Raw genomic sequence first — 22177 nt, forward strand, 5'->3', positions numbered from 1 at the left:
GATAGACGTGAACCATTCCAAGGATGTCATAAATAAATGTAAAGAAAAAAGAACAAATTGTTAAATATTGCTAATTCTATTAATTTCTTCTTAATGTAATGTTACTAATATAGCACTAGGGGGCTGTGCCTTCTTGCCGCTTCACAGCCAGCATTTAAGCATTTTTTTACAATGTCATAATATAGGGAGAACCAATATTCATATATATTTTGATTCAGAGTTACAGAAAAATTTTGGGTGAGACCTCATTAGGTGTGACTTGATTATCCAAGTGTTTTAAGCCATTGCCCGTTCCAGTAGATCTATTAGGTCTTGAATTATTGTAGATTTTGCGTTTCCAGCATTTTTCTTACCATTTTATAATATAGGAGGATTAAGTATTTTATGCTGCTGTTCTTACGAAGATTTTATCATGGTTTCTCCTGATGCATCCAAGCAAATGCTGGAGCAGTTCCTTTCATTTTATATCGGTCTAAATAATTTTTATTAAATAATAAAAACATTACAATACCAAAGAAAACAAAATGAAGCAAAATAATGACAAAAAATTCAACTAACAACTGTATAATAAATTGTATTGTGTACTATTAACAGTAAAATTATTTACATTAACATTTATTCTATAGTTATTTATTTTTATAAAATTTCAAAAAAAAATCTTTTGTCTACAATAGTGTTTTTTTTTAACAAAACGTAAAAAAAATAATTATAGTAAATGTTAATGTAAACAACATACTGTTTATAATAAACAATACAATTTAGCGTACTAATGTGTTTGCTAATTTGTTGCATTTTGCCAAGAAGTGCTTCATTCAAAATAAAAATGTGAGCATATTTAGTAAACAAACCAATGCACCGTGTTTCTTGCTATAAGGGATAATTAAAGTCTCCTTATATGCTAAACTATTTTAAAGCAAATGAAATAACTTTTTTTGTTACAGAGAATTCTAACAACAGAATTTGTAAATGGAATTAAAATAAATGACAAAGATGAATTATTGAAAAATGGATTTTCACTTGCTGATATTGATTTAAAATTATTTCGTACGTTTGCTGAACAAATATTTCATACTGGTTTTGTTCATGCTGATCCTCATGCAGGAAATGGTTAGTAATAATTTAATATACATATTTCAGATATGTTATGGGTAATTAGATTAAATTTATAGCTGCAGTTTTATGAATGTGTGTGTGTGTGTATATGTATGTACACACGTGCATGTGTAAATAAACCACCTAGTATATTATCTTAATATTCCATACTAGGTGGTTTATTTAATAGAATGTACAATAGAAATGAAACTAGTAAATCTGTTAATTATCGTGTAACTGTTAAAATTACATGTAACTCCCTATCTAAATAATTACTTTGCTTAACCATAAACCTGAAGAATCTTGCAAAATTTCTAATTAAACCTTATAACTGCAAATAACCACTTATTTTTTATAACATCTTTTAAAAAAGTTGTGTTAGAACACTGAAATTGTACTTTTAAGAAAAAAAGTTGAAAGAAATTGTACTTTTATATCTAATTTACCATAATTCCTAAAGATTTTCTTTTAATAAGTTCACCTATAACAGTAGTCCCTAAAAAGAATAAGGTTTAATATGATTTTAACAAAAATTTTTTTCCGTGTAGTTATATATAAGATGTAACTTTTGAAATGTCATAACAGATTCTGCAGCCTACATGATTAAAAACAATACCTGAGTGAAGCTAAGTTACTATAATAATCTTGTAAGTTGTAAGTTTATAATAATATTGCATCACAGTTGGATTCCTGTATTTAGATCAGTTATGTCCAACTCAAAATTGTTACCGGTATGTTACCAGGAATGTGATGTGAGCTGCGCGTCACATAGACAAGATGGATAAATGGTTGGCCACCTGTTATAAGTAAATTGTTTAACCTTCTCCCATCACAATGATCCATGCTTGATTAGCGCTCCGCGAAAATATGTTGGTATCTGATTTCCTCCCTTCATAGTCATAGCTGATGTTCTTTAAGAATTTTAAAGTAGTTAGGAGACAGAAAATAATTATTTGGTTTTTTTTTTAATGAATTGTATATTTTTACTTTTATGTTTTGCAGTTCTGGTTCGTAAAGATAAATATAATAAGGCACAACTTATAATACTTGATCATGGTCTTTATGAAACTGTTCCTGCTAATGTACGTAAATCTTTATGTTCCCTTTGGAAGTCAATTATATTGAACAATCATTGCGATATGAAGAAGTATTCTTTAGAACTTGGAGTAGCCGGTAAGTATTCTTTTTTTGTCATCTTTCTGCGTAATATACTTTAAATATTATTATATATAAAATGTATGAAGCATATTTATTAATTGAATTTTTTTAACAGTGAGAAATATTTTCTATACTTTTTTTAATTCATAATTTTTTAATGTTTTAGTCAGGTTATTCTCTGATTGCCAAACATACAATTTCATATTAACAGTGAATGATTTTGATTGGTCAGTTTTGCTAGGCACTGGAAAATTTGTGACTGTCCTTTCTTGATAATTATTGAACTTAATAAGTGTAGAACTGTAAGCATACTTATTTAATATTTTGATGTAGGCTTTTTCTTAGTTCTCTTATTTTAATTCCATTACTTAGTAGTAAATTTTTCTGTTCGTTTGTGATTGTTAGATTGCTAGTTGAAAATAAATTTGGGAAAAGTGTCCATATTCTTTACGTTTATTTAAAGTTATTGAAAGAATAATGTATCAAAACAATTTGAATATGTACTTTAGTATAGAATAATATCAGTAGATAATAAAACATGTAAGCCATGTTTTAGCATCACTAAGTCTATTACTTTCATAGCAGTGTTGTTCCTGCCATAATAAAGTCATGCTGTTGAAAAAAACTTGATTTTTCTTTCTTAATTTTAACATGTTATTTTTTCCCCCCTTTATATGTTTCTTCTTATCTGCTTCTATGTAAAAAAAAATATGTTTATAGGATTATTTAAAGTTTATTATAAAGTTTTATAAAGTATTATAAAGTTATTTAAGTATATAGGAGTACTTAAAGAATTGCTTATTTACTTAAGCTTGTGAAAACAAAGATTGGTGGAATCTGTTTAAGTGATTATATCGTGAATGAAATTTGTTACTGTTTGTTAGTGGACTCTAATTCAGTCTGGTGGCAAAGTTTACTTCATGTAGATATTTTGGAGTGTTTTAATTGTTATTTTATTGAAAAATATTTGGTTTACTATTAAAGTACATTTTATATTTCAGATCAGTTTATTGTTGATCTTTATACATCCATTGCACTAGGATTGAAAGTTTGCCTTTTAAATTATATTGGTAGAATTGGGAATTAAAATTTGAACTAGGGAAAAAATGGATTTGTATAGGGATAATAAAAATCATAATTTCAGATTATGTGATAGTAATTGTGATGTAATATGTTGTTAATATTTTGAATAATTGCTGCAAATAGATGAGATTCAATGCAGTTTATCAATTTTTACTTTCCTGTCTAGATAGCACTGCAGCTCAAGAAGGGAAAGTAATGTAATCGGTTTGATGTGAGCATATGTGGTTTTCCCCAGAGCTTGACTTTTTAAGACCTAAGGAACCTAAAAAAAACCATCTGTAAATTTTCCAGATGTTAAACCAGATGTATGTACGTGTGTACAGTGTTGGCCTCTAAATCACTTTATATTTTACTGGCCCAGTTTTGATTAAACTTTGTCAGATTGCTTCTATATATGGGGCATTGATGACATTAAATTTTTAACTTAAAAAGTCAAGGGGATGAGGCTGTAGAGCAAGGTCACCCTCCGTATCTTGAGATTTTTCCTAATTAAGGTCATATATTTTTAGGTATATTTGTGTAATGATTAAAATATAACAATATTTGAAAAAAAAAATTTTGAAAATCACACTCATTCCAAAAAAAAGGCTCTAAACTTTGAAGCTTTGTTGTGATCGATCAGTATGATGGATGTTTCATTGTGGTTTCTTTTATTGTCATCTAATTACACATATAAATTAATCTTTACTAATTTGAGAGGCTCACACCTTACAAAGCAGCTGGACCCAACCAAAAGCCATGCATTTTTCTTCTTTCCCATTTTTATTGTTATCAAAACTGCTTTAAAAAAAGATTTTTTATAAAATTGAACTTTGACTCCCGTTTTGGGGTTCGCACAAAAAGTAACAAACATAGTCGTGTGTGGTATCAGTTTATACATTTTCAAGGGCACTAAAAACAATTTTAATATTTAAAGTTGTTGAAATAGAAGCTTTTTTTCAATATGTCATTAATGTGTTAATTATATTTTATTTATAAGTAGTGGTGTGATGGGAAAGTCCTACAACTTTATTGTCAGTTTTTTCATTTATCCACGTACATACATTTTTAATATCACACTCATCTGAATGTCTATTAATAAAAGCTACATTGTTTTGCCTCGCTTATACTCTGCCAGATAAAATTTAAACACAACTGACTGATGGATGTTCTGGAATTGTATGTGAACTCCATATACATGCTTGTGAACACTACACATACACATACATGTGCATTGTAGAGTTATTTGTGTTACATATTCTGTTTTTTTAATTTATTGATTTTTCTAGAATGTGAAATGTTTTTCAAGTTATTTTTGACGAGGTATGCCAGTGTTTTTGAATTGTATGGATTGAAGCTGTATAAATATCATGAAAACTTTATTACATATGGAATGTTGATATAAGTGGCTTTGTTTAAATGTATATTTTGTTTTGTGCTTAGTTATTTTATCAGAACTTATCCTTTATGAAAGTAATTGTGAACGTAACATTCACAACGTTCTCGCAAAGTTCTTTTATCATGTAGTCTGCTTCTATCCATCTTAACATTTTTAGTGTTGTTTATATATTAACTTAAATGTGTATTCTGCTTCTGTTTCCTCGTTCATATATGTGAATGTAACTTTTTTTTAAGGTGAGATTTTATTAATTATTTTTTTGTAAATTTGTTACAGATTTTTACTATTATTGATATTTATCTTATTTCAGATTAAATAAACATTTTTAGAGATTTATTTGTATAATTCCGCTTTTTTAGTAACTTTTTTTTTGATAAAAAATTTCTTTTTTTACAATTTTTATTTATTAAATTGATATTTTTTTTATAAGTATTATTGTCTTTATGGTTTCATTAAAAATATCTTTTGAACTTTTTAAATGAAATAGTATTTTTTTACTATATTAATTTTTGTTTGTGAAATAAAAAAGAAAAATTTCCACTGTTAGAGGGAAATCATACACTTCGGTAATTGGGGAAATGGATGTTTTCCAGAATCTGATTATCGTCTGTTTTGCATTGCACTCGTTCAGCGATACATTCCTGATCCTAAACAGAAAGGCCCTGATGCATTCAAGCTGTTTTTCGCCAAAAGAGGTCCTGCTCGTGCTATGCAGGCACTTCCAAAAAAAGAAAAAGAAATGTTACATCAGAATATGGTGGATATTCATGAAAGGATGTTAGTGGTTTTCAGAGCAATACCAAGCAAACTAATGCTTGTAACTAGGTACTATTGAAATTTATTTGTTTTTAAAGCTCTATATAATAATACAACATTAATTTATAATATTTTTATTATACAAATTTTTTATTTAATATCCTATTATAATTAATTTTAACAGCCCTATTATATTTCGTAATGTAGCAAAAGAAATATAATGATTATCATAGATTAGGTAAAATTTTGTTTCCTTTGTTCATCCTCATTTTTACAGTCTCCAGTCATTTATTCCTGTAGCTCTATTGTCTGTGATATTAACATACTGTAGTTATTGGGTTTGAATTTTTTTTAATGTTTCATTTCATTCATTATTAGTTTAAGGAAAATTATTAGTTTAAGGCCAGGCTGAATAAGCTCTATTTTAAAGCTAAATGGTTCCTTGATATTGCTCCCTCCTTGGTCACTATTCTGTTATATGGTTCTAATCTATAATACATCCTTGCCTGGTGTTCTATGGATGTAATAACCTACAAGTATACTCATTAAAAGAAATTTGCCTGCAGCATTATATATCTGATGACTAGAGGATATCTAATGGATTAAGTCAGTCTAATTTTTCTAATTAATAAATGATGGTTCTTTATCTTTTATTGTAACATTAAAGAAGTACATGACTATTTATAGTTAATGTACTTCATGTATTATCAAACATAATTTTATACTCTCCACAAAAAAAGTATTTCTACTGGTTTTTGGGTTTAAAATAGTACCAGTTCACTGGGACAAAATTGATGAAAACCTGGATAAATCAGAGACTGTCAGAAGAACATTTTAACAATATGGAAGTAGAAAAAGTATATTAAAAACAGAAATGTTATGTAAGTTTGTTTAGTTGTATAAATATTGAGTGTTGTAAATGCAGTACACAAATCCTTTATCTATAGTTGTAGTATTATGGGTTTAATTTATCCATGATTTACTATAGTTCTAAAGTAATGGGTAATGAAGTATTCAAAATGTTTATTCTTGTAATGCCTAATATTATACTTATATGTAGGACAGGTTAGTGAAAAAGATCACTTGTGAATATGCAGACTATTGTAGACGTTCTTATCAATAGATGTAATTTGGGATAAAAATGTACAATTTGTTTCTGTATAGCATTTAAAAACTTTTTATTTGATTTAATGATATAAAGATATGATGTAATAACCATGGAAATCATGTTTTACAATGTGTGATCAAAACTACTTTCTTATTTTTGTAAACAGTGAAGTACAGTGAAATATTATGTACATATTTGTTTGCTTATTCATTTCCATTATTTCTACCATGTGTTGTTTGTATTTTTTCCATGACTGATTATTTTTTCAACTTGTTGATTAGGCACATGTTCTATTTCCAAATAAAAAGAAAAAAACAAGAGGCATTGGATTTGTGCAAAGTTATTCTAAAAATTAGCTAGTCGTTCAGATAAATCTGTAGCAAGTTATATTGACTTTATTAATAAAGAATTATTTTGTGTGGGCATTCATTATTGTTACAAACATGTTAGGAATGATTATGGAAATGACAAGAATAGTGAACATTCTGGTAGTTTTACAATGAAAAAATTGAAGAAATGCAGGTTAATCAAAAGAACAGTATTATTAGGAGATAGCTTGTTGAAGTATTAAAAACATTGTTATAGACTTATAAAGTAGTTGTATCTTCCACTGCAATTACTGTATCTTACATTGAATTACTGAAAACTAATAACAATGTATAAGTCTCTGAAATGACCATAATAGTGCTGGCTGTTTCGAAAATGATTTTGTTGCAAGAAGTAAATGCATTCTGTGTCACCACATTGCGTATTAATTACCTAAAAATATCATCTAATCTACTTCTTCAGACACTAAATTAACTCCTTAAAGGTTCTTTTTTTTAATAGAAAACCTTGTTATTATGCCCATAAATTTTCACCAAAACCTTTGTCATTATGCCCTTTTTTTAAATATTTATGTTCTTTGTGTTTAATTAGAAGGAATTGATATATTTTAAGATCTTATATAGATACTTTTACTATCTTAAATGTAAAAATAAAATATATGTACTACTTACTCAACATGATGATTAGGACTGAAGGTTTATTAAAATAGTTTATACAACACATTTTACTACTAACACATTAGATTAGATAACACTCAGAAGTTTCTTTATAAGTCTACCACTAATAATAAATAAAAGTTTATTTTTATAGTACACAAGATAATAATGAAAGTTAGGTTATAACAAACAATAACACTACTATTATTTTGTGTCGCAATCACTCCACTAATCCGAACACCAACAAGTAAAGAAGTGAAAATATATTAAATAGTTGTTCCAACATAAAAAAAAAAACATAAATATACTTTTATTAAACATAAATTTTTCCCTTGGGTAAACTACTGATGTCAGTTGAACATAGCAACCGCATCAAGGAACTTCCACATGGTCCGACAATACGGTTCTCCACATTGACTAACTGTTTGTGAGTGGCCAATTTTCCCCATGACCGTTAAGTTCCAGGTTGGCCCAGTCTCTGGCCCCCTCCCAAGAGCAGAGCAGTCAATCATCAGATGTTCAGTTAACTGGACCTCCGTGCAGACGCACAACTTATCAGCTGCAAGGTGGAACCGAAACAGATATTGGTTTAAATTAACATGGTTGGTGAGCACCCGGGCACCCGATGCCCTTAAAAACAAGCTCGAGGCATACCATCCCCCTAGAGCCTGTATAAATTTATACAAGGATCTTCCCTTCGTTATGGTGTCCCAATCCAGCTGCCATGCTTCCATGAGGCTCTGCAGCCTCTTCCACAGGCGGGAGATGGGCAATTGAACAAAATTTAGATCCGGTGCATTGTGTTCACCGTTCTGCTCTGGTACTGGCCTGGCTCGAAACCGTATCCCAAATACCTCAGCCTTCTAACCTCCACATGGCTACCTGAACATTCACCACTAAATCAATTGGGAGAGCCTTTCCCAGTACAGTGGTAGCCTCGTAGGAGGTTGTTTTAAAAACACCAGTGCATACCATTAAGGCTGTGCACTGGGCACTCCTTAAATGTAAATAAACATAATCCTTAAACATAAATAAGTAATAAAAACAAGCTAAAAAATGAAATGGACACTTGCATCAATAAATGAACTTCAATAAAAATGTAAACAAGTATCGTAGGCGCTAGGCATAGGCTGGAAACAGCTAAGAGCAATGATACAAAACAAACTTCATACATTAACGCTTCTCTATGCAACCACAACAAACTAGGGAACTAAGCGTACCCATGCTCATTGAAATAACTTGTCTAAAAACAGAATAAAACTGGACAATATGCGAAAATGAATATTTCATCAAAGGCACTTTTTAACAAAAAAGGTGATGACGAAATACTTCATCAAGGGCAATTTTTATCAATGTAACCGATGACCAGCAAGAGGTTAACTGATAACTAATATATAACTGATATGTTTAAAAAAATGTTACAATCTGGATTGTACTTTATGTCAGCATTACATCTGTTTTATTAGAACCCTCTAACATTCTTATATTTTAATACCTTTTCAGAGGAAATAGCACAATACACGTTCACTTTAGACAGTTTGCATAAAGTTGCAATGTTGCTCTAGGGTTCTCTGTTCTCCATAGTGATGAAAGAAACAATCTTCTTTGTCAAATTTTCTGCATGTCCATACAGAAACCTTTTCTTAAGCCTTTATTGTCATCATTTAAACTTTGTGCTGACTGTAGTTTAAAAGACGTGAATAAATGTACACTTATTAATAACATATCCACACAGTCAGTTATGGAATTTGTAATTCTTAATTTGCTCAATTAGTTTTTTTGGTTTTCTTGGACTATCGGTATACAGTGCAAACATAAGTAGGTCTTCTAGAACTTTTCTTTTTATACAGATATCCTGAGTTTCCTAATTGCTTTATCTAGTCATAGATAAATTATTGGCATACCATACTTCATACTGTACAATAGTAACAGAGTTTGTTTTGGCTAATTTGAGAACAAAAAGCTTTCTCCATGCGAGTAGTGACCATTTTGCGGGGCTTGATGTGTGGCACAATAATCAGTGTTGATATAAATTACAGCAATTTTACTAGCTTAAAAACATCTACTATAAAATCAGTTGGTTTACTGTCTTTGCATGTAAAAGTTTAACATTTTTTTTTATAAATCATCAAAAGTGTCTACTTGATTTTTGATCATCCTAATATAGCTTGTATTGTAATTAGCTTGTTATTTTTGCATCTTTTCACTTAATGTCATCCACCTCATGTTAAGTACTTGTACACTATGCCCAAAACCATAATAATATTAAAAGGTTTTTGAGTGCCTATTATAGTGTCATTCTGTATTACAAGCACTTTTAGAAAAAGGGTAAAACTAATAAAAGCTTAATCATTATAAAAAAATTGCAATATTTAATTAGTTTTATAATCCTTATAAAAGATTAAATAACTTCAGTGAATTCTTTAGTGGAACATAACTTAATGCCTCCTAGAAATTATGTTAAGTGTAGGAAATACATGTTAGTCAGAAGTGTGGTCCTTGCTATAGGATTAAGGGGAGAGAAGAGTTCAGTGAAGACTTTGAATTGTTAGAAGAAATAGATAGAATGTTAGTTTTTTATAATGCTTGTTTCAGATGGATGTTTTAACTAGGCCATTCAGTAAATTGGACTTATACTCTGCATCTATAGTCTGTTCTGTAAAAAAATTAATGTGTAAAACACCACTTTATATCTTTATTTATTTATTTTTTGCGATATGTCACCATTTTCATATGCCCTGGTTTCTGGAGTTAAATTATGTACCTTGATTTCACAAGTAGTGACAGTAAATTGCAAAAACACATTACCATCTTTTTCATAATGTGTCAATAGTGAATAAACCATTTGTAAATGTATCTGGTTTTGCGATAATTCATTATTATTGGAATGACATTTTTGAAATCTAACATGCACAAAAAATGACGGAACCTTATGGGAAAATGTGTAAGTTATAGTAGTTGTTAAAAGTGTGGCCTCCATTATGTGATTCACATAATTGTATGTGATATTGCATGTTCTTAAACACATGTTGTAATGTTTGTTGAGGAATTGCAGCAATATATCGTTTGAGTTTGCTCTGCAGTTAGGGAACGCGTGAGGATGAATTTTGTAAGCGGTATCCTTAAGGTATCCCCACAAGAAAAAGTCAGAGGGGATAAATCAGAAGACCTAGGTGGCCACAACCCCTTCAAAATTACTTGTCCATGGAAACACTGATCCTAGAAAGTTATGGTGTTGTTGGCTGTATGAGTTGTAGCATTGTCCTACTGAAACCACATGTACTCTAGCCAGTCTGCAGGTATAGTATTTAAAAATTGTTGCAACATCTGTATGTAGTGTCCCACTGTTCACTGTGCCATGAAAGTGTGTTATAAAGATTTGCCTATATGAAAGTGCATACCAAACAGCCACTTTTTGTTTGTTCAGAGGAGACTCATGCAGCTGATATAGATTTTCCATACACTAAATGCATGAATTTTCAAACGTGTGAAAACCGATCAAATTCTTCCTCATCTGTGTTACATGAACCGCTGAGAGAAAGCTACATGTTTTTCAGTGTCTGCAAGTAACAATTCTTTACAACACAAATTCTGTATGGATACATCTTTAAATGCTTGCGAAATGTTGTGTGGGTACTACTGATAGAGAGAATAGCTAGATAGGCGTTGTACAGATTTTTTGGGACTAACAGAATATGCAGCTTGCATGTCGATCAACGTTTCTGGTGTTAGCACTTTCGGTCAACCACCTTTGACTGTATCTGCCACATTCTTGCTTCTTGGAACTTGTTATACACTGCTTGATGGACTTGTATGGTGCATTCACACTATACTTTTCTGTAAAGGCATTCTGGGTCTGGGCATAACGGGACGTCTAATGTATTGGGAGAGAATGAATATTCTCTGCTGCATTGTGTAATTCATTTTTCCTCGATTAAACCTTCAATAAAAGAAGGAAACATTCTTCCATAAGGTTGCATCATTTTTTTAACACTGTATATTTAATAATTTAATAATAATGTATTGTATATTTATTAATAATCCCATGCCTGTCAAATGAATCAACCAACACTGCATGCTGATTACAACAATTTAATATATATTTTCTAGGATATAGATAGTTTATAAAATTTCAGTATTTGTTTCATTTTCGGCATAATTTAAATATGAATTTTCCTCATAATATTAATTGATGAAAATGTTATGTAATTAGTGAAGTTAGAGGAAGGCTTTTCTAACTGCCGCTTGTTGTATTTTCTTATCAAACACTGATAATTGTAATTGTGTATTAACATCCATCAAAGATGATATGTATAAAAATTCTTAGAAGGTGAAAGAAAAATTTTGCTATTATTGTGAAAGTATGATTTTCATTATCCTGGATGTATATTATTAGTTGAAAGTTTAAATTGTAAATGATATTTGATATTAATGTAGTAGGCAATCTGCTGCTGTAGTTAGTTGCATAGTACTTAGATGGCGCTCCTGAAACACTAAATTGAAATAAGAAAATAAATAAATTAGAATTATAAATGTAATCTAACCAAACTTTATGGTTTTATTTATTTATTTTCTTCTTTCAATATGGCGTGAGATTGGCACCATCTAAGAACTAACTGAACTGGTAGATTGCCTATTACATTAATACCTGATATTTTAAAATTACCATTAATTTGAAAAATTGTAAGTTTGTGAACATATACTTCTTTTATAAAATGTGAATTGTGTTCTGTATGATGTGTGATATGGTATGCAGACTATCAGATGATGGCTAAGCTTTTAACTCAGAGTCCATTGAGGAGTAATCGTTGGCAACTAAACGTCAAGTTAACACGTGAAGAGCTTATGTACTTGTCAAAAGCAGCTCAAAATCATTTCGATCATGTTACGTCTGTACTTAAGAGAATGCCCACTTATCTTATTTTTGTGATTCGGTATGTAAAAATACGCTCAAGTTAATTTCAAGAATGCATCGTGGCTAAATAATTTCTTCAAGTATGGTTTATTGGTGGTTGTCTTCTCAATGTTTTTAATGTATTTATGGCCTTTCTACATTTTTAATTAATCTACTGTCATGGTTGGTGCTCTGTGATTTTAATTATTTCTGTATATATTGTACAGTCTTATTAATTAATTATTTATTTGAATGTGCATGATTCAATTGAAATTGATTAGTTAAAATGATTAAGTGATTTTATTTAGAAATGAACCTATTAAAGGTAATGTACTACCCAAGTGGTAGATAAAGTAATATCTACCGTAGGTGTTTATCAATATTTACTGAATAATGTTAGGTTAAAATTAGGTTAATTATGTGTAAAATTTCAGCATTTGTTTCATTTTCTGCATAATTTAAATCTGAATTTTCCTCATAATATTATTTGATGAAAATGTTATATAACTAGTGAAGTTAGAGGAAGGCTTTACTAACTGCCGCTTGTTGTACTTTCTTATCAAACACTTTTATGTAGAATACATAATGATAATTGTGTTAAAGCTCTTCTATCATAAAGATATTATTCAAATCATCAGGACTTACAGTGATGATTACACATTACAATGTACAATAAATCTGTTTTTATTGTACGACTGTTTTAATATAGTAATTATTTATTATTGTTTAAAGTTTTTGTTATGCATTGATCAGTTTTGTTATACCTGAAAAATTAATTTCAAGTTAGATTCCATTTACATTGTATTAACTATGTTACCGGTATAAATGAGGGAAATTTTTAACTTTTCACTAATAAATTATTATTTTTCACCATGTTGTAGAGTGGAATTCACTAAAAGGTTTGACTGACAATAGATGTTTTGTTTATGGTGTAAATAGAAGCCGTGTTTACATAAGTAATTTTTTAAGAAATTATAATAAACTGATCACCTTAATGGTCTTCATTTTGTTGTTCTTTCCAGTTTCCTTTTTATATCTTTAAGTTTATTATATTTAGAGCATATTAACTTATTTATTGAATAGGAATAAAAATATTCAGTAGATTATTTATATTCACTGATTTGATTATAATACTAGATTACAACAAAATAATCACAATCCTTAACAAAAACCAACTATTAATACTATTTGTTTGGATCACCTTAACATCCGTTAAAAAAAAACCATATGTTAAAGGTTTTAACATATCCAAGTGAAATTCATTAACTACAGACTAAATTACTATAATCGTTACGTTTAATCTGTCTTAATCATTAGCCTGTATAGATCATCATTTTGTTTCTTGTTAATTTACTCTTCCTATTTTTTGTACATGTAATTTATTGACATCTTTCTTAATTACATATCTTTGTAATATCTTGTTATTATTTTCACATTTTCTCTATGTTACTTTTTTCACAAATATTTTTCACTATTCATCAGTGTTCTCATTGTTGTTAAATATATGTCATATTTCTCTTCAGAGTTTCTTATTACTAATTTTTACTTCAAATAAATGATTAAATGTTATTTACTAATAATATATTTATTGGTGGATGGGTTTATAATTCTTCAGTGAATGTGAAAGTTTTTAAAATAATAACTAGGGATGATTTTTTTCAAAGATTATCTTATTTTTTATCAAATAAAATAATATAGATTTATTTGAAATTCAGGTATTGAAAAAAAATTTCTATTGTATAATGAAAATGGAAAATCAGCACACCAAAATTGGTGATAAAGTACCTACAATTCCAGAAAATTCTAAATTTCTAATGTATAGGTTGTGAATAATCATTTTTGTTCATTTAAAATTGTGCCAGTCATAGATTCTTCTTTGAAGGAATAAGGTGTTTGGAAAGTTGCTGTGCACTGGAATTATTGAAATGTAATGACAAAATTTTTTAAATTATTACTTTGTATTTTTATAGAAACTGATATTACAGTAACTGGATTAGTTTATAAAAGGTGTTGAAAATGACAACATCAATACAACCCTGCACATATTTCAATTTGTTTTCAACACTTTAACCAGTTGATATACTGGAATGTCTTGTATATATGCAGTTATTGCGGTTTTTAGTTTGTCAGTTGTGCTTATTCTGTTGCGATACATTGCTTGTTTCACTTCATCCTATAGAAAGTAATCTGGGGGGAGTCAGATCAGACAATCAATTGTGTAGGCCACAAACCCCTCAAAATGATTTGTTCACCAAAGACATTTTGTAAAAGTCATTGACCTATTAGCTGTGTGCGCTGTGACGTCATCTTCTTGGAACCAGTCGTGATTGATTTCCACTTCTGTTAACTGGCTAATGAAGTTTGTTAAAACAGCAATAACAATCACTATTAACTGTATTTTAAAAAAAAGATTGTATCTGTAATGTGCATTCTACTCACACCGACCCAGACTCCAATTTTCACTTCGTGTAATTTATGGGGGTTAGTAGTCAACCACAGCCTTGTATTTTGTGAATTAATATACCCTCCCAGATGAAACCATGCTTCATCTGTAAAAAAAATGTAATGTTGAGGATACCTATGGAATTTTGGTCTATAAAATGTTTAAACCATTGACACAACAATTTAGTTTTTTGACATGATCTGTAGGTTTCAGTTCGTTTCTTACAGCTTTATGTGCAATAGCAAGTAAGTCTGATATCTTGCTGCTATGGTAACTTAACGAATTGACTTTGATGGACTTCCGGCCATTACATCTAAATATCAAGCGAATTCTTTTGGTTAAATTTAGGTAATCTTCCACTTCAATCAGCATTCAACAGAGCCTGTTGACTGAAATTTTTCTATAAGAGTTTGAACTGCATCGTGGTGAGGAACAGGAGTTTTTGTAAACTCTTCAGAAAACGGCTGCTTCACTAAATCAATATATGTGTCACCTTTCGAAAGATGTGTTCAATAAAAAAAATGTGTTTCTCTCAACTGTTGACTCTGATAAATGAAATGAAGTACATTCAGTTACAACTCAACAACTGATATCTTGGTTTATTACTGAGCAACGCCCAACAAACCCACACGGCAATCAACCTAACGCTGAAAGCATAGGATGCACCCCATAATTTTAAAGAATACTGCACAGCAACTTTCCAAAAACGTTGTATAAAATGTCTGGGATAAGGCAGTAGACTGCATTCTCTTCTAACATTATGGTCCACAACACCTGAAATGTCTTATGACTTACTCTGAAGTATTTGTGGTGACTAACTTTGCATTGGCATTCTACTGACAATGTGAAGTTAGAGTTTTACCCTTTTTTTATTTGTATCTGATAATTTTTTATTGGTTTTGATGTTGTTTTATTTAAGAGTACAATGAATTTATTTACTCTTTGTTTAATGTTTTTTCATATATACTTTTCATAAGCATTTCTCGGTAAGATTTAAGATTTTGAAAATATCTATATCGGCGTTTCTCAACCTTTTCGGTATTTGGGACCCAATTTTCAATCATTTTCATCGCGCCCCCCCTCTCATACATTAACAATGTATACAATAATAATGTATTTTGCGTATTTTAATCCTAAAGTTACACTACGTCCTTAATTACAAACCTTACAAATTACCAAGCATAAGTAAATTTATTGATATTTGGCAACACTGATCCACTGCATTGACAAAACCAGAATTGATGCCTCTCTATTGCTCTCTGTTTTACATCCACCATATCGGAGATTCTCATGGCTTCGTGAGAAGTTTCGATTTGTCTTGAACATTCTGGAATGTCTGCATGATCGTCAGCGCAAATGTGTATGAATGCTGCACCTTGTTCAATTCCAGCCAGTCTTAGTTGAGTTGATCCTTCTGTCACTATCGAATCTATCATGAATGTGTATGTTGTAACAACATGCCTGTTAATTGCATTTTACAGTATTAAATATTCATGGATATGAAAATATCCATGAATATACAGAATCATGGATAAATTTTTAAGCGGGTGTAAACAAGCATTGACGATAGTGAAACATCAAGAAGTGCACAAATGAGTGTGGTTCCGAAAATACAATCAAGAAAATATTCTCAAGAATTCTTAAATTTTGGGTTTACCAGTACTGTAATAAATGAAGAAAAAAGGCTCCTGTGTATCAGTTGCTCGAACAATTTGGCAGCAGACAGCATGAAACCTAATAAACATAAATGACATTTGGAAACGCTTCATAGTGTGTACATTAACAAATCCAAAGAATTCTTCGAATTAAAATTAAAATCATATAAAAAGCAAACATCATTTTTTAAAAAACTTTTGTCTGCGAATGAAAAAGCTTTATTTGCCTCTTACAAAGTTTCATATAAAATTGCCAGATGTAAAAACCCTCATGCCATTGGTGAAGAGCTTATTTTGCCAGCTGCAATTGAAACTAGTTGATTATAGAAAGTATGTTTGGAAGTAATTTTGTGAGATAGCTAAAGATGTACACCATCAGCTTTTTGGGAAGTTGTAACCATAGTAAATTATATAAAAATTAGACCCTTAAAATCAAGAATCTTTTCTCCTTTTCTCTACTTTGTAAAGACATGGATGCAGTACATTCAGCATTACTACTTTATTGTGAGGCAAGATGGTTATTACAGAAATTTTTGCTATGTCTTTCTGAATTAAGAGATGAAATCGCCATTTTGGTAGAAGAGGAAAACCAGTCGGAAGCCGAGATGTTTAGAGATGGTTTATTTATGATGGAATTTAGCTACTTGGTCGACATGTTCGAGAAATTAAATACCTTGAATCTTTAACTCCAAGGAGCAAATACACGTATGTTGGATATGAGAGATAAAGTTAATCCTTTTTGTAGAAAATTGAAATTGTGGAGCAGAAATTTAAAGCAAAATACCTAGAAATGTTTGCAAGTGTGGATGAATGTGTTAAAACTTACAAGGCTGAAGAACAACATGTGAAAGTTGTTTTTTGTAACCATTGAAAATCATTCAGCCATGCAGGCAAAGAATTTTAAAAAGTGTTTTCTTTTTAAACTTTTAACCGACAAAAACTTTGTAGCAAGTTATGAGTGGGTTAGGGATCCATTTCAAAATACTCCCAAAGGGCTTTCAACTGCCGAAGAAGAAATCTTCTTCATAGACTTCACACCAAATGGCTAAATCAAAAGACAGTTTAGTAATAAATCGCCCTTTGAATTTTTGGCAGGAGTGGATGATGAGTTTTCTGTACTGAAAACAAGAGCACTTCGTATACTACAATTACAATTTTCAACAACCTACCTTTGCGAAACCGAATTTTCTGTGGTGGCTGCTTTGAAGACAAAATATAATTAGATCTCAGTTAGATATAGAAAAAGAACTCAAGAATGCCTATTTGTAATATTAAACCTTCAAAAAACTTTGCTCTTCAAGACAGGCCCAAGGGAGTCGCTGACAATTTTATTAAACTTGTTTTTAATTTAGTATTGATAGGTTAATTATTAAATACATTGTGCAGTATTGATGCAGTCGTATTTATAAGAGTATTATATCATTGTAAATGTGTATTTTGATATTTATTATATCAGAATGCATTTTATTTTGCTTTCCTCTCAGTAAATTAATACATTATTTTAATAATTTTTTCTGTGATATGCTTTTGCCCACCCCACAGATTGAGAAACACTGATCTATGTAGATACATTTGATTTGATGTTAATTTTATGAATCTGCCAAAACAAACCCTGTCAACACATGTAGTGTGCTGCTATCTGATTTCAAGTTCCATTTTATGAATATTCTAGTGATCGTAATACAAGTTAAATGGTTTACCTTATAAATTCCTTAAATGTTTTAATTATAATTTTTTTTCTACCTTTGAAACTACTTTTGAGCTTTTACTTTACTTACACTATTACCAGAATTTTTTTCCTACTTCAAAAGTTCTGTTTTTTCTGATTTTAAGATACTGTTAAGTTTAACTTGGAAAGTTTCCTTCAAGCAATATCAATTTCAGTTTTCAGAATGTAAAAAAACTATACTGGTAGTAGATCAGATAAATAAACAGATTGTCCTCTCGGTGTGTATGTGTATGAAATTTTTCAGTTGAAATGAAAGTCAATTTACTTACCCCACATTGCGTCAGGTCTTTTTTTACAACTTCTTTTTTGTGTTTTTATGCTAGATAATAAATTATATAATATTACAAATCCCTTAGTTGTCACAATAAAGAGATTTCTCATTATAACTATATATATATATACAAATTTTCAGTATTATTTAATTTTAAATTTGAGCCATTAATTTTAAGTACAATTCTTTATGAAAAACTACAACAGGGAAATATTCTCTGTTTAGCAGTATTATGATCTCATTGTTTTACATCCATTTAATGAATTTTTGGAAAAAAATGTTCAAAATGTGTAATCTCAGGTAAGTTTTCTAAAATACTTAAATAATCTTACATTGTATTGGCTAATTACCATAAGGGGTAATTTTTTATCAATATAGAATGAGAACAAATGAATATTGCACAAGTTTTTTTTTTACTCGCAGTTGTTAATTTATATTTTATTCAAGCTTACTTTCATTCATATATTTTGTTCATACATTCAGGCATTTCAGTTTTAAAAAAAAAATTATTTTTGTTGCAGGAATATAAACACTATAAGATCTATTGCAAGGGGTCATGGAGATCCTGTGGATAGATATGTTGTGATGGCTCGCAGCGCCACGCAAGGTGCATTTGTCAGTAAAGATGGTGGAGTTATTGCTAAGTTAGGATCCTTAATGGCACAAATACATTTTGAATACAGGCTTATGTAAGTTTTTTTAACATCTCAACTAAACATTCTTCAACTAAAGATTCTTTTCAGTTTTTTAAATTTATTTTCTTCTACACTTAAATGATTTTATAGTGAAAAGTGTTTTTAAGGTTACTTTATTGGTAAAGTTTGTTAATACCAATCAGTTATCGATAAAGCTTGTTAATAATAATTAAAAGATAAGATCACTGGGTTCTTGTTTTTCAATAAAAAAGGAACTTTTTACTCATTAGAATTAGAATTAGAATGTGGAAGAGTTGAATGTTGTACAAGGGACAAATTGATGTAGAGAAAAACGATTTATTCAATGACAATGAAACTTAAGCTACTTTTCAATATAGTTTCCACCAACATTTAGGCACTTGTCCCCCTTTTCTGTGAGTTTTCTGATTCCTGCAGTGGAGAAGGCTCTATCTTGCTGTTTGAACCATTCGTGTACCGCTTCGTTATTGTTGAACTTCTTGCTATGTAAAACGCCTTTGAGCGAGCTGAACAAATGAAAATTGGAGGGGGCGAGGTTTGGGTGTAAGGAGGATGTGGCAACACCTTCCAACCCAACTTCTCGAACATTTCTCCCATTCTCTGAATGATGTAAGGGTACAGGTTGTCATGCAAGAGAATCACACCTTGTGAGAGGCCCCCAGACATTTACACCTTAACGCAGGTCTCGCTTTCTGTTGGTGCATGTTAGTATAGTACTCACTGTTCATGGTACATTGTTCTTCTAAATAGTCATAAAAATTGGGCCTTGTGAGTCCCAGAAGACCATCATCACTACTGGTTCATGCATGAGTTTTGAATTTTTTTGGTGGGCAAATCTGGATGTTTCCACTCAAGACTTTATCGTTTGGATTTGGGCTCGAAATGGTATATCCACATTTTATCCCGATGATCCAAGTTTCACTTCCATGCAAAGCTACCCTCCAAACATATACTTTCAAAAATGTTTTCCTTACGTTTAAATTAATTTTTGATGTAAGCAAATTATATTTCTGATTGAAAGCTTGTTTTTCCTGTGCTATTCGGCATTTTATATTGCTCCTGGTTTGTACCATTGTGTTTTATTACGTGAATATTATACGATGCTACTAATTATGGAACGTAATAGGAAAGGAAAGTTATTAAGTTTTGAAATTGAGCATGTAATAAATGAAAGTTCTTTGTTTAGTTCAGATGGTGAAAGGGAGTATGAACTTCCTTCTGATTCTGATGAAGAGACTGACAGCGAGGTAAGAATTAATAATATTGATCACAACAATGCACAAAGAGTTGATTTTGCCATGGGATTAGACCCAAATAGTCCTTTGACAAGTGATCCCAATGTTGGGTCTGTTTATGATAGTAAAGAAAATGATTCCATTGTCAATAATCCCAATGTCCAGTATATTGTACAAAGTATTCATGAAGATGGACAAAATAGACAAAACTTCTGGACCGGTACAACTAATACCCCTCCAATTCATAATTTTACTGGCCAAGTGAAATATTTGCCAATTTATTTGATGACGACCTTATGAGTAAAATTGTTGGATAAATAAACGTGCTAAGGTCATTCTAGGAATGCCTGTATCACGACATGGCATTATGAAAAACATGGTATCCTATTAATTTAGAAGAATTGAAAAAGTTTTTAGGTTTATATATGCTTATGGGTAATTTGCATTTTCTATCCATTCAACATTACTGATCTCAATCGCCTCTATATGATCTTCCTATTTTTGGAAGAACAATGCCCAGAAATCGTTTCCAGGCTATTCTAAAATATCTTTGTTTTTCTGATGCAATTAATGATGTGACTGAACATAGAAAGAAAAAATTAACAAAATTTGACAAAAATGAGAAATTCTCTGTACAAACATTACACAGTACAAACCTTGCAAATTAAAAAAAAATATATGCCTCATGGTCATGTTATGTCATCTTATTTTCTTTGGTTTCAGAACAGCCTGCAAAAGTCTGTTGTTTAATCTGGGTTGTAGTCTTTGTTCCATATCATGTCCATTGGTAATCATCCTTAACATGAAATTTGGGGGTCATCCAAGCTTACTGAATGAAATCCTGACTGATGACCCTTTTTTTTTGCATAAGGTTAAAAATGTTTTTCACTGAACTTTTTGTGTAATTTTTAGGTTAGTCAAATTGTACATTGTTTCTTAAGTAATAATCTTTTTTAATCTTTTTTTTTTTTTTAATTTGCTTTGTTTAAGGTTGGATTTTGTGAAAGTGAGTTGTTATCGGCTGGTTTTGAGATTATTTGCATTAATTTATAAACCAGAGGTTTCTTCTAGTCATTTACTACTTCATTCATGACATTTAATTCGTAAAAATATCAATGAGGATTGTTGATTAGAGTAAAAAATATAATCTAATAATATGTAAAAAAATATACTTTTTTAAATTATTGGTAGCCTAGTGCTCTTGATTTTGTAAATGTATAATTTAACTAAATAAAGAAAAAATTGTTTTCACATGTTGTTTTTTCTCTTAATATTATTCTTAACCTGCTGTTGCTGGCTAAGAACGTTGTGCTCACCCTACATGATTTTTTTGTTATAGTTTTTTTCTTACTGTTCTTATAAATATGACTGACTATGTACCTTTTGTACTGGATGTTTAGAGATATTAGTCATCATTGTTTCTTATATATTTCTTATAATGCCCATCCTCTGCTTCATCCCATCTGGCCTGCCTACATCTGCAAGAACAACTATTGATCTTTGTTTATGCATGTTAAACATTAAATTTCTTCCCTTATAGTGAATTTCTTTGATCTAGATTTGTTATTTTTTTAGTTTTATTTGTTATAAGTTAAATTCATTAAAAAAAATACAGTAATTTTTCTTTCATTTAAAAAAAATCAGAATAAAAATGAATAAATTGTTTGGTTGTTGCAATAAAATTAATTGTAATTTAAGAGATATATATACTAGCGGAC

General features: G+C 30.1%; 1 protein-coding gene across 1 annotated transcript; it reads left to right on the forward strand.

Annotated features, from left to right (window-relative positions):
- Positions 1-932: 932 nt before the first annotated feature.
- LOC142329139 (putative aarF domain-containing protein kinase 5) lies at positions 933-21684 on the forward strand (the record flags this gene model as incomplete). The annotated part of the gene is made up of 5 exons (XM_075373477.1): positions 933-1107; positions 2095-2265; positions 5305-5536; positions 19072-19239; positions 21450-21684. Coding segments are annotated over 5 exons (849 nt in total), but the record flags the coding sequence as incomplete, so codon positions are not given.
- Positions 21685-22177: the final 493 nt, after the last annotated feature.

Source organism: Lycorma delicatula, chromosome 8 (assembly GCF_047948215.1).
Source record: "Lycorma delicatula isolate Av1 chromosome 8, ASM4794821v1, whole genome shotgun sequence".
Taxonomy (NCBI): domain Eukaryota; kingdom Metazoa; phylum Arthropoda; class Insecta; order Hemiptera; family Fulgoridae; genus Lycorma; species Lycorma delicatula.